At 47.7% G+C, this 14523-nt stretch overlaps 1 protein-coding gene and 1 long non-coding RNA gene across 2 annotated transcripts; both read right to left on the reverse strand.

The window, feature by feature from the left end:
- Positions 1-5508: 5508 nt before the first annotated feature.
- On the reverse strand, positions 5509-7179 carry LOC139837842 (uncharacterized). The gene is made up of 7 exons (XM_071827142.1): positions 7149-7179; positions 6720-6862; positions 6483-6623; positions 6163-6360; positions 5904-6052; positions 5683-5817; positions 5509-5566 (listed from the first exon to the last, which is right to left on the reverse strand). Exons 1-7 carry the CDS (start codon positions 7177-7179, stop codon positions 5509-5511), a joined length of 855 nt encoding a protein of 284 aa, XP_071683243.1.
- Positions 7180-7917: 738 nt separating this feature from the next.
- On the reverse strand, positions 7918-9257 carry LOC139837503 (uncharacterized). The gene is made up of 4 exons (XR_011753988.1): positions 8834-9257; positions 8455-8600; positions 8213-8353; positions 7918-8099 (listed from the first exon to the last, which is right to left on the reverse strand). It is a non-coding gene; the product is annotated as an uncharacterized lncRNA (long non-coding RNA).
- Between the last annotated feature and the right edge of the window lie 5266 nt (positions 9258-14523).

Raw genomic sequence — 14523 nt, forward strand, 5'->3', positions numbered from 1 at the left:
GCGGGAAAACTAAAGTTTGCTCCCGATAGAGAGAAAGACTTGTCGACGCTTGTCCTCGGTAATCCCGAGAAGGAGGACGAACAAGAGGCTTCGGCCCTAGTGTTCCGTGGTCGCTTGGGTTTCCGGCCGACGCGGAGACTTATAGAAGCCGAGCGAGAGCTAAACAACGCCAGCTGGAGGTGCAGAATGACCGGATGGCCGAGTTCCAACGCCGACTTGACCAGCAGCAGCGGGAGCTTCAGCAGCAGCAGCGGGAGATAAATGAACTAAAAGGACAGCGCCCGCCAGATAATACCGCTGAAATATCTCAGCGACGAGACAGCAGCGTGGCCGACTCGGAGGCCCCTCCTACACGGATGATGATAGATGCCGGTCCTGGCGACCCCTTGGATGGAATCAAGGAGACAACACCTTGTGATCTCCATGAGGTGTTCAGGAAGGTTTCTGTTAAGGTGGCGGTCGGCTATGTCTTACCGGCATTTGGACCCGAAGGTGAGCCGGCAACATGGCATGGCAATCCGATTCCAGCTGGCTATGCTCGTGTCGGGGTGGATTCAGCTTGTCCCGCAGCTGGGAGACATTGGAGCTCCATATCCCTGGAGGTGATGGGGGGCTTACACTCGAGAGGTGCTGGGAGAAATCATTCTCTCGGGAAAAGAAGAACATCAGGCTGCCAGGCTGGGTAGCACCTAGTACCGGTCGTCCCAAAGAGGTCACCATCACCTCCTCCAGGTGATCGCAGGCCACCATCACCTCCTCCTACTGATCACATGTCGACACCATCACCCCGTGGGTACGACGTCGACCACGACATCGGTACTCCATCTCCATCTCCAGCGCCGCCGCCTCCGCCCACTAAGACTCGGAATGCACCCAGCCGGAAGCGTTTCAAGAGTCATGTCCCCAAGAGGTCGCCCCTCCCAAAAGTACCAAAGGTTCCTCCCCCCCGTCCTTGGGATCTTACTGTCGAGGAAAATGCGGCCGCTGTTGCGAAACACAACTATGATCATTTCCATAAGCCAAAACCTCCAGCGCAGAGCCATACACAGAGAAGCAAATAGAATATGCTACTAGTTTTCTGAACACACCATCGCAGTATGAGTTACACGAGAAGAAGGATGACTATACACGCACTCTTGCGAAGGTTATTGACCAAAAGAAGGATGAAAAGGCTAAGGAGAAGGACATTGCTGGCACGAGCAAATCATCAGCTAGAAGTGCAGATGAGAAAAGGTCAAGTTCAACAAGTGCACCCCTCAAGGCCAAGCAAACGACAAAAGGCAAAAAGAGAAAGGAAGTTCCCCTCCTCGGTGCTCAGCCCAAACAATCGATCCCACCACTCAAAGTGTTTAATGTTCCCAAGGTGTACGAGGAACATGGTGGTGCTGTCAATATGGAAGAAGCTGCAACTCTAGCGGCTCAATGTGGAGTTACCGTGGACGAATTGTTTGGTGCCGCAGATGCTGCACTACCCAATCGCTGATATAGCTCCTACATTTGTCTACGGGGAAGACTTGGTCAGCAGAGAGCAGCTGCATAAACTGCCAACACATATGCGGAATTTGCATCAGTGGTACCTTGATGCATGCAAGGAGAAAAAAATGTACATCGTGGCGAGTATACCATGGGAATATTACTACCGAAACGAGGAGATCCATATTGAGATGAATGAACTCTGGCAGTTATTCAATCTAGAAGCCCTCGACAAATCTCTCATGAGTTGCTATTGCTTGTAAGTTGTTAACTACATATAAGTTCATTTTCATTCAGTTCATGTTCGTTTTCATTGCATATATATACTCATTATATCTTATGGGTTCTCTTTTGCAGACTGAAGATCAGTGAGTGCAAAAGTAATAATATTATCAATGTTGGGTTTGTTGACCCAGATAAAATACATGTTGAAACGGTGAAGCATAAACGCGAAGAAACGGGGGGAAACCTACTAAGGTTTTTGGGGCAGCAATATTTCTGTGATTCAATATTGTTTCCTTACAACTACGAGTGAGAGTCTTAATGATCTTTTATGCACATTCAATTTTTCTTACTCGATGTTAAGTGTAATTCACCGACGTATATATGCATAACATGTGCAGCTTCCACTGGATTCTACTAGACATTCAACCTGATAAGGGAATAGTTGAAGTAAGAGACCCATCGAGTAGAGGCCTGGACGGGTTCCGTGACTTGCAGAAGTTGCTCCAAGTGTAATTTCCTTCATCGCCGCGCTTTATCTTTCGTGAGATATCAATTAATTATCCACTCATTCAATCATTCTTTTGCCTGGCAGGGCTTGGCAAGCTTTGAAGAATGTTCATAAGGACATTACCTTTGCAAAGAAGCTAACATTTACTCCTGTAGCGTGCCCCCAGCAGCCACAAGGGACGAATCTATGTGGATACTACGTTTGCGAGTCCATTCGCATGTTAACCACTGAGAAGCAGAACAGAAATAAATTCGACGTAAGCAATAACATTCACAACTTTATTTATTATCATCAATATTTCGTTATCAAGACTGATATAGTCATACTCATCTCATTTTCGTATATAGGTCGACTTCATGCGGGACAGACTCCAACCAAAGGAACACGCACTAGGAATCGCGGAGGAAGTGGCGGGACTTTTGGTTAGAGAAGTAATAAACAACAAAGGCTTGTTTAGTCCAGATAGTTGTTCTACCTCCAAATAGACGGTCGTTAGTACCGTTTGTCGATCGTGAGCTCCATGTATATATGTAGGGAACCTACGAATATGTGTAAGGGGAATCGACTTCTGCTTCCAATATTTGTTTGATCGATCTATATATATATATAATGAATGAATGTGTACAACTTCTAGTAGCGTACAAATATATGCAACTTTTATTTTCGAACGAAAAAAATGAAATAACAGGCGGTCGGTGGCGGGGGGGGGAGGGGTGCTGCACCCCTCAAACCCTAAAGCAGAAGCGTTGTGCGCGCGCCACGTAGAAGGCCTTTTGTCGCGGGTGGTAATACCGCCCGCGACAAAAGGGCCTGTGCCCTGCGCGCCCCGCGGCTGCCACGTGGTGGACCTTATGTCGCGGGTCGTAAGTGACCCGGGATAAAAGGCCACCCTTTTATCGCGCCTTGCTTGTCGCGGCTGGCCGCCCGCGACAAAAGGCCCTAACCACCCGGATCAAAAGGCCTGTTTTCCACTAGTGTAGCTTCAGGGCTCTTTACTTATCGCTGCCCCTTTTCCTTTCCTCTTTACCAAAGCATCAAGCAAACTATTGCTGCTTTAGTTTTTCTTGCTTTTACCAAAGATGATTCCTATATATGTGCAGATCGATTTCCGTCGCAATTTGTGCTGCACTGCTGCTACATGGCACGGCAAGGTGTGGCAACTCTTGTCTCCTTTGTCTAAAGAAGTAGGGGCGCGTTTGGTAGCTTGAGTGAAAACGCACTTTGTTTGATAGCATGGGTTGCATCGCTAGGCACTCAAATGCCATTTCGTTTGGTTACCTGCAAATCTGAGCAGATGTTTGTTTGTTGTGTATTAGACTATTAGTGTGCGTAGTATTGTCTCGTATCTACTAATCCTCTAATAACATCTACTTTACCAGCTAACAAAGTTAAAATTAGCCAAACTCCTCATCAACTCCACATCCCCGACAAGGGTGAGCCCGGCACCATCACAATGTAAACCGTTTTCTCTATCTACATCATCTAGAGCTAGGAAACGGTAGTCATTTTACATCTACAATCTCTTTTTTTGAAACGAGGCAAAAGTTTTGCCTTTTATTGCCTTTTATTGATATAGGAGAAAAGAGTTGGCCCGTTTATGAGGAAAACTGGCCGAAAAACCATTACAACACGACACCACACACCAGCCCCGAGGCTGCGTTCCACACGGGTCGACGACCAACCAGGTCGACACCACACCTCAACGCAACAGGCGGAGGCGAAAGACCGGAGCCACCGCTCCAACTACCACGCCGGCGCCAAGGGCGCGCCCCGCCTGGCCGAAGACGAACCCGCCTTCGCCGAACCACCTAAACGCTGCACAAGCCCTCTGTCCGGTGGACGTCCAAAGCGAGGCCCCAAGAGGCAAAGCGATACAAGAGCGCCGCCCACGCCCGATCCCGCGAGGGATCTAGGGTTTCCCCCGGAGAGCCCGGGCGGAGATCATGAGACACCCACTTCGACGACGCCTTCAAGAAGGAAGCGGCGCCCACGGGCGTCACAGTCGTCGGTCCTGGCCGGCCGCCAAGACAAAGCTTTCGCCCAGGAAGAGTCCCAAAAACTCGCGCCCGCCTAATAAGGACCGGCACAGACAACCACCTGCATCCGCCGGATCGCGACCCCCGGAGCAACGCGCCTGTAACCAACGGAGCACCGCCGAAGAGCACCGTGGGCGCCGCCGGAACGCCACATAGAGGGGACGCCGACCAACACCAACGCGGGGCTCGATGACGAACTCTGAAGCCCGCAGACAAGAGCTCCCAGATCCGGCCGCCGCGCCGCCCACGCGGCCACCGCAGCCGCCGCACCGCCGAGGAACCTAGGGCCACCGCCCCGTCGCGCCCCTCACCCAGCTCCTCCTCCAGGTACACCTCCACCGTCGAGCGCCATCGCCCCTGGCCTGCATCCACGGCGCACCGTGGCAACACCGAGCAGACCCGCTGCGCACGTCCCGCAGCAACCTCGCCGCCATGGCAGTCCTCTAGCAGCATCTTCGTGGCCAACCCAAGGCCGCCGCCGCGCAGCCCTCCCGGCCCAGGGCCAGGCCAGCACCGCGCCACCACAGCGCCGGTGGCCCGCACGGCCCTAGCAGGCCCAGATCGGGGCCCTCCCATGGCGCCGACCGCCGCGCCGCTGACCACCGCCTGCGCCTCCGTCTCGGCCTCCCGACGCAAACACCGCAGGAAGAGAGCCACCGCGCGCCGCCCGTAGCCTCGCTGCCGTCAGCAGCGTCCCACGCGCCGGGAACGCGAGGAGCCAGAGAGGGACCGCCCCGCCGCCACCGTCCTTGAGGCGCGCGCGGCTTCGCCGGTGCCCCCTCCGGCGGCGGTGAAGCAGGGGAGGAGGAGGGAGGGCTGAAGGGCCGGTGGCGCTAGGGTTTCCCCGTGTCGCCAGAGGAGGGCGACGCGGGGCCTTGAAGAGGCTCTAATCACAACGTACCACAGAAAAGAAACGGCAAGGATGACAGAGCTGCACGCATCAACACTTGCAAAAAAGGGGATCCATAATGCGACTGTGCATCATATGTGAGTGGTTAGTGTTAATCCATTGAGGAACACGTACATTAAAAAATACAAATAGCTCAGCATCAAATAAAAGCTACTCCCTGGATCAATATTAGTGTGTATTAGCAACAAGTAATATGAATCGGAGTGAGAAGTAGATATGATATAATTCAACACAAGACAAAGGACAAAGAAACATAAGATATTAGTTAGTGTACTTGAGTAAGGTGTCTCGCTTGTTACTGAGGATTTGCACAAAAGTAACATAAATAATTAACTAATACATGATCAAAGCATTCTTCATTCAGTTGTACGACTGATCTTGTTCTCCTGGCCAGATTCACCATCATTGGGAGCCCTAGCATTTATTTCACATGTAACAGTACGTTACAATTCTGCCCAACAATATAATGCAATAAAAACACAAGAATAATTAATTTCATACAGTTATATGGCATATTATGGAGACCATACCAAGATATGGCAGTATCAGGAGTGGTATCATTGCTTGTAATGGGAGTGCTAGCAACAGCAATGCCATCATCGGTCAAGGGACACAGCATCTCATCTGCTTGACCACTTTCCTTGGCTCGCACAGATGTCTTCAATCTGTAGACAGCACAAAATAGAATTAAAAGCCAGGCCTTAAATATAAATGTAAGAATGCAAAATAATACTTGTTATTCAGATCATACATTGGAAATTTGAATGTATGGATGCCGGTAAGAAATTTCCGTAATAGCTGCCGTTGGCTTTCACAAATGTTAAGCCTGGCAAAGCGGTCCATGTGATTCTGATTCAGCTCCAGCAACTCACGTAGAATACTGGCCTCCTTTTTCATGCCCTTCAAACATCATTTAAATTTGGTGAAAATAAGCATATAGGCATAAAAGCATCAAAACATTAAAATTTCAAATTAGGTAAACCATTTTTTTTTTGTAACAGACGACATACCAAAAACGAAGCAGCAATGGAGTCAGAACAAGGCCCTTCGTAAGTGATCAGAATATCAAACACAATGTTTCGGATCGTATTGCTGAAGTTGTAGGAGTCATCGTCCAGCACCTCAGTAATGAACACATCCTCCTCCAGGCTGTTCTTAGTTTCACATGCCAATAACTCAGACATTAGCTCAGCCTCTTCCGCAATACACTGGAATCGATTGATCACAAAAATGGTAAAATTATGTTAATAATAATGCAGCACTATATGAACTAGAAAAATATAAAGGCAGTGCCACATTTTGATCAACTTTGTGTGGAGCAGACAAGTACCATAAAGCCAGCAGCTGCAACAGGAGATTCATCCTCTGATTCGCTCATAAGGAGTGCTCGTTCCTTGATAATTTTGCTCAGTGCATCAACATCAGCAGTCAAAACTCCTGCGCAACTCAGCTTGTCCTCCATCTCCAGACACTTGATAACATAATGTTGCAACAGTGTAAAGAAGCTAATGAGCAAAACAATCAATTAAATAACAGTTTAGCTCGGTAGAGGAAGGAGGGGACTTACAGTACGGGCTGCAGCACGCACGTTGATTGCAGGAGTATTTCGGTAGAAGTACTCATTGAGATAAACCAAATAGAATTCAAAAGGAACATCACCAAACTTCCAGGGCAATAGCCTGTCACAACTCCATGTGGTTTCCATAAGATCTTAATACGGAAGAAACACTAGTCAGATCAAATCAAACTGTAATATTAAGCATAGAGAAAAGGAAAATAATGCGATGTGATAGATCAGAGGGAAGTGCACCATCGGCACACTGAACAACGCATGCAAACAAATGATGCACAGACAACAGAGCAATTCACAAATCAACTTCTTGAAGGATAGAATGTCTCAACCATGAAATGCACCAGAAATCAAGTATAGAATTCCTAGAGTAGATTGTAAATATCAGTCCTAACACCAATAGAAGATCCTGCAAATTCACCATACCTCTGTAGAGGATGATACTCAATGGCGGCATTTCCTTAACATGTTCAAATTCCGTTCTGGTTTTCATTATCTCAAGGCAAGTCACCACATCTTGATGGCTGCTGCTCGGATATTTTTTCCTGCGCAAAAACTCATGATATTAGTGCATAAGCCGCTTTCATCTTTTCGATCTAGGATTTTTTTTCTAGATTAAATGCTGTGGGGGTCAACACATAGAAGACAAGGACAAATGGATGGGGCAGGACACATCTGGCGAGGAGATGGGTAGAGGCTAGGGTTTAATTAATAACAGGAGCTCCATCATTCTGTATAAACAAGCAACAAGAAAACAAGATCATGTTTATTATAGAGATCATACCTTGAAATGGCAGTACCAGGAGCGGTATCATACAGCAATCTGTTGACAGCACAAAATAAATTTGAACTTCATATCAGACTATAAATGCAACAAGGAATTCAGAACGTACTTGCAATCATGAATGTTGATAAGAAATTTTAGGAAACAAACTTCCGATCATGAATGCTGATAAGAAATTTTAGTAAACGCCCCCGTAGACATTCGCAAATGTTAAGCCTCGCGAAGCGGTCCATGTGGTCCTGATTCAGCTTCAGCAACTCACGTACAAGATTAGCCTCCTTTATCATGCCCTTCAAACATCATTTAAAACCAGTGGCATTAAGCTTGCATGCATTAAGGCATAAAAAACTTCAAATTTGGTGAACACAAATTTATTGTAAAGGACATGAACATACCAACAAGGCAGCAGCAACAGAGTCAGAACAAGGCCCTTTGTACGTAGTCAGAATTTCAAACGCAGCCTTTCGGACCTTATTGCTGAAGTTAAAGGAGTCATCATCCAGCACCTCAGTAATGAACACATCGTTCTCCACACTGTTCCTCCTTTCACATGACAATAACTCAGACATCAACTCAGCTTCTTCCGCAATACACTAGAAATGATCAATCAAAATGGTGCAAATATGTTAATAACAATGCAGAATAAAAATTACTAAATTATGTAGGAATGCCACAAGTTGATCTAATATGTATCAAGAAGAGCCACCATAAAGCCAGCAGCTGCAACATGAGATTCAAACTCTGAATTGATCATAAGATTAGCTTGCTCCTTGATCCTTTTGCTCAGTGCATCCAAGTCATCAGTCAGAGCTCTTGCACAACTCAGTTTTTCCTCCATCTCCAGACACTTGGAAAAATAATGTTGCAACGGTGCAAAGAAGTTAATGAGCAAAGCGAAGCAATCAATCAAATAATAGTTGAGCTTGGTAGAGGCAGGAGGGCACTTACACTACGGGCTGCAGCATGCATGCTGAAAATTGAAGGGGTATTTCGGTAGAAATACTCGTTGAGATAACACGAGTAGAATTCGAAAATAACATAGCCAGGTGTCCAGGGCAACAGCCTATCCGAACTCCATGCGGCTTCCATCATATCTTAATACGGAAGAAAGACGACTAGTCAGATCAAATCAAATAAAAATAGTAAGCATGGAGAAGAAAATAATTCGATGATAGGATGCACACAGATCAGAGCAAGCCAACTATCAAATTCTACAGGGATGAATGTTTCCACCATGAGATGGAACGTAAATCGAGTACAAAATTCGAAGAATAGATTGAAAACCTCAGTCCTAACAACAAAATTAGATGGCCTAAATTAATCGTACCTCTATAGAGGATGATATCCAATGGCGGAACCCCCTTGACATGTTCGAATTCCGTTTGGGCTTTCATGTTCTCAAGATACGTTGTCATAATTTGACGATTGTACATCGAGAAGGTCTCCGTATTCATCTTGGGAACAGCGTGTTTGGTAAAATTAGGGAAACGGAATGGGTGTTTAGAGCAGGGAATTGATTAGGGGATTAGGTTGGGAAGATGATTATTATTCCCAATCCCTGGTACAAGGTGAGAATTACCGGTGAGATTTTGACAGGAAGTTGTTTTCCCAAGTTAGGATCGTGGGTTTGGGCATAGGAGTTTCAATGTCAATTCCCACTAACACCGGCAACTACCACCAACCACTACCAGGGGGGTCGCTGGGAAGAGAAGTGTGGGAATTTGATATGCTAACTCCCTTTCCCCATCCCACGTGAACTCCTACGTCCCCCAATCAAACAATGGATGTTAAGTCTCCCCTCCTTAAACTCCCATTCCCTATGTTCTAATCCCTCCAAACAAACAGGTGGAGATGCGACGTGGTTTGAGGTGCGGGAGGCGGCGGTAGGACGTGTAGAGAGTCTAGGGTTTATAATAGGTAAGGACGCTGCTTCAATCTGCATTAATTTGGCCGCGATTGGAGCGGGCCGCATGCGCACGCGCAGGGTGCAGAGTATTGCGAGCGGGAAAACGTATTAATCGCCTGTTGGCGCGGGTTAATAGGCATTGCCTGGGAGCAAAAGTATTTGGGCCGCGGCCCGTTATAAACAGAAGTAGTGTATTATTTCGGGTTTTATAAATAATCTAGAAGGTTCAAAAAACTAGGACGAATCTGTTCGGTTTTTGGAGGTCTGTTCGGTTTTCAGACGGTTTTAAAAATTGCTCATTTTTGAAAAACTGTTCAAATTAAATTTTGGTTAGATTCGGAATTTGTTTAGGAATATTTTTTGCTCTGATTCGATTTTTTTTTCAAAATTAATTTTTAGCTCAGATTCGAAATATTTTCGAAATCAAAATTGGCTAAGATTGAAATTTCTTTAAAATAAAATTCTGCTCAGATTATAAATTATAAATTTTACTGAGATTCGAAATTTGTTCAAAATAAATTTTTGCTCACATTCGGATTTTGTTCAAATTCAAATTTTACTTAGATTCAAAAAAATACGATAAATGGTTTCACAATTCTTACAAGTGATGGCTCGAACTCTGATCTCTAACGAATTAAACATGAACCGACTACAGTTCACATCATGTGCATCTATAAAACAATATGGTACTACTTATGTGTAGCTAGCGAACAAGCTAATGGGCCGGCCCACTCAAGATCATCTTTAGGCGATAGTTATTCCCGCACGCTGCTGGGCGTGGTATAGGTGCACCCATTGCGAGCTTTCAGTTTTCGGGTATGCCTACCTCGGCTATTCTATATATCGCCCAACAGCGAAGCCTATTAACGCGCGCACGCATGGCGGTCAAGTTGCAATGCGGCCCATGTACATGTGTTCTGGCTTTTTCCGGTTTTATTATCTTTCTAGAATATTTCGTCAGTTTTTTTCGTTCGGTATTCACTGGTTCTATCTGTTTTTCGTTTTTCTACCTTTTTCCGTTTCCCCTTCTTTTCTTTTTGTTTTTTTAATCTTGAATTCGAGCAAATTTTAAACACTAGCAAATTTCAAATTCGAGCAAATTTCAATTTCGAGCAATTTTGGCTCACTTTTGATATTTGTTCAAAATTATTTTCGCTTAGATTCGAAATTTGCTCAAATTGTATTTTGCTCAGATTCGAATTTTTAAATCAAATTTTGCTTAGATACGAAATTTGATCAAAATAATTGCTCGCTCAGATACGGAACTTGAATTTTTGCTCAGATTCAAAATTTGTTTCAATTTAAAGTTTTCAGTTTAAAAAAAATGCAGATTGTGCGGAGATAGTGCTTTGAACTCATGTCTTTCCCATATTCAAGCAAAGGTGTAACCACTGGGATATTGTTATCACCAGAATTTGACCGGATCAGAGGTGGGCCGCGATCAAGATGGGCTTGAAGAATATACATAGAAGAAATACATGAATCGGCCTTGTGTACCAAGTTTAGGCTAATTGCCCGTGTATCTGTACCATAGTAGGATACGTATTGGTTAGAAGTTAGAGTTTTACCCGTGCACGGTTAGGTGCACGCCTGAATTAGAAAGTCCCCCGGACTATAAATATGTATCTAGGGTTTATGAAATAAACAACAACCAACGTTCAACACAAACCAATCTCGGCGCATCGCCAACTCCCCCGTCTCGAGGGTTTCTTCCGGGTAAGCACCATGCTGCCTTGCGATCTAGGCAGCACACGCGTTTATTCGTCCCCCATGCGTTGCTCGTACTGAAGCCTTTTTGATGGCAAGCAACGTAGTTATCATAGGTGTTTTAGGGTTAGCATTGTTCTTCATATCATATGCTATCGTCGTGCAACCCTTAGGCATCTAGCCGCCCTTACGCCTGTCACGGGTGTAAGGGCGGCACCCCGCTTGATCATTATTTAGTAGATCCGATCCGTTATGATTGCTCCTTGTTCTTCAAGGATTAGTTTAATATCTGCATTGTTAGGCCTTACAAAGGGTTGGAGGATCCAGCGGCGTGTAGGGTGGCGTTTGCTAGTCCTAGACAGGATGTTCCGGGGATCAACCTCGTGTTGGTTTTTAGGCCCTGTCTAGGATCGGCTTACGATCACCGTGCGCGAGCGCGAGGCCCAATCACGAGTAGGATGTTCCGATTGTGCGGTGAAAACCCCAAGTCGTAGTAGGTCGCTTTAGCTTTATCTTGATCAAGCAGGACCACCATCCGATCGTACACCTCGTACGTATCATGGGTGGATCGGCTCTTTGAGCCGATTCACAGGACAACCTGAGAGCCGATCGAGGCTCGTATTTAACGTTTACGTGTATGCCATGCAGGAAACTAAGCGAGGCATCATCCAACACCTTCCTGACCAGGTATAGGTCAGGTGGCACGCCCTTGCGACAGCATCGGACGCGTGCGTGCAGAAGGGTTTGCGGGCCGTCGCTCGGAGGGACCAGGGCCAGCCGCAGTCCTGGGAGATTCCCGGCTCTACGGTGTTGCCCGTCGCTGCCCGCCGGTGGATTTCTGACCGCAACACATTCTGGCACGCCCGGTGGGACCATCTTCGACATCCACCGCATCGCCATCTACATCTGAGATGGCGGAAGGCACTCCGGTCAAGTACGAGGATCTGACTGACGAGCTCAAGAAGAAGCATGACGAGATCAAAGTAGTCCTCGAAGCCGACCTCATCGGATCTTTTCACAGAACCCGCTCCCATGGCATCAGGTGGAAGGGGTTCTCACCTGAAGGCGCGCTCGATGGAGTGGACCTGTCCTCCCCGTCAGAAGAACGCACCAGGTCGCTGCGTTAGGAGATCAACTTCATGGTGGCTCATTCGCTGCACCGCCACTCTGAGAGCCTGGTGAACACTTTGGAGCGTGTCGCTCTTCACGTGATCCAGGAAATCATGAGCCATCGGTATTCTCCGTCAGGACCAGCTCTGGGGACTTACCAAGGAGAGATGCCACTCCAGTCCCGTCCGCCGCTGCCGTTCGCGTTGGCGGCACCAGGAGTGCCGATTTCACAGGCATCCGCCGTTAACATGGTGGAACGCACTTACCCTGGGGGGTGCCAGCCAAGATCCTCGTTCGACATCAACATGATAGGGCTCAAGCACCACCCTGGTAAGGACAAAGACGAGGGCAGCTGCTCTCACAGCAAAGACAAGGAAGAAGCCGTTCCACGCGACCGGCTCCGACACTATGTATGGGCAAACGCGGCAATGCCGATCCGTGAGATTGGCCCCAAAGATCTATGAAGAAACATCGCCAGACCTTCATGGACCAACTAACACGGAGGCCGATTCCAGAAATCGGCCAAAATCATCCTCACCAGGCACTCGGCCTGGGTTCAACGTCGATCTAATGGGCAATGGGTTGCGTCGACTGATGCACTGGAAGAAATCCACATTGTTCCTAACAAAGCCGACGTTCACATCGTAGTACCTTGGCTAACCATGGAGCCGATATCAGCAGTTACCTGGCAGAATCGGCTCGGGGGGCACCTAGTCAGATGAACATGCGAGACAATCGATCCATGTGCGGAGAAATATTGGTGGCCGATAGGGAAATCGGCCGGTAAAAAATAAAAATAAAAAAAAACAAAAAGCATGCAACCAGAGCCGATGCTCAGGCATTGGCTTCCGAATGTTAAGAAAGCCGATGCACGTCCATCAACTTTAGACAAGTGCAGTGAAGCATACATCAGTTTACACAACGGCCCTACTGAAGAAAAGCGTTGAGGGCGTGAAGAGCATCGACACGGATCCGATCCACTTCGGCGATCTCGGCCTCGTCGTCCTCGTCCCTCCCCATCACCAGCTGACTGCCCAGGGCACGAATTTCAGCCAGATCGGTCTTCAGATCGGCTGTGAGACCTTTTGCTTCCTCTTGAGAGCGAGCAATGAGGGTTTCCTTGTCTTGGATAAGTTGTTTGGTCTCCTTGACCCTCTTTTCAAGGTCCTCTAGTTCCTTGCGCAAGGTCTCGAGTTCGACGCTATGGGTAGAAGTGGCGGTCTTGGCGTCTAAAGCTGCTTTCTTCTCGTTGAGCCGTTGACATTTATCTGCAATATCGGATCTCAACGGGAGCTGGGCGCGGCGGAGAGTCATTCTTTGACGAGCCGACTGCACCCTTGACCTGAAAGCCGACAAAGTCACAGCCGGCCAAAGCTTAACCTGCAGCGCCACTGGGAGACGTGGCTGAACGTCTTCGAGGATGCCTTTGATTGCCTCGGGGTTCTCGACCAGGGTTTCGACCGGGGAGGAGAGCAAAACCTGGAGACACTGGAGCGGGCCTTGGACCGCGCTAGGGTTTGGTTCTTCACCTGCTTTGGAAGTAGCTGGCTCGATGGAGTCGGGATCGAACGTCAGCAAGCTTGAAGGATCACAGCCCTGACAGACGAACAAGAGCTACATGAGCACAGGGCAAGAGGAAAGGGTAGGCCCGAGAGAGTGGAACTTACCTCTCCCAAGAAAGGAAGGGCAGCCGATGTTGTGACAATCGGCTTTGCGATAGTCTGGGCCAGGGTAGCCACTTGGTCAGCCACGCTCGGCGAGTTGGATAGGCCGAGTGTAGCAGATGGCATCGGTACCTCTTCAACGTCCCCGCTAGAGGTCCCATTAGTCTGCAAAGGAAATGGTGAGGCAATCCAATTAGTAACGGGATGGTGTGGAATACGAGCTGTTGAGGTAATTACATTTGAAACTTCCTGGCTCGGCGAGGAAACTTGTGGGCCTTTGCGAGCCCTTTTGACGCATCGACGCTTCAGGCGTGACCCCGTTTTGATCGGAGCTTGAAGGTCAGCAGGCTCGGGAGTCGACCTTTTCCTAGAAGCCGACGTTGGCGAGTCCGTCTGGCTCTGTGTGGTGGATCTCTCGGTATCGCCCGGGGAGGAGTCCCTTGGACTGGACTGTGCTCCCTCACTGGAGTTCTCTTCAGTAGAAGTCTGAAAGAAGAGGTACAACCATGTTACAAAGGTTGGGAAGGCAAATGTGTTCGGTCAAGACACGAATCAACTTACGTGCAAGCTTTCTTGGGCAGGAGCTTTGCGCTTCAGGGTCTTCCTGGCAGCCACCTTCCTCACCGCCGT

This window comes from Lolium perenne, chromosome 3, assembly GCF_019359855.2.
Source record: "Lolium perenne isolate Kyuss_39 chromosome 3, Kyuss_2.0, whole genome shotgun sequence".
Taxonomy (NCBI): Eukaryota; Viridiplantae; Streptophyta; class Magnoliopsida; order Poales; family Poaceae; genus Lolium; species Lolium perenne.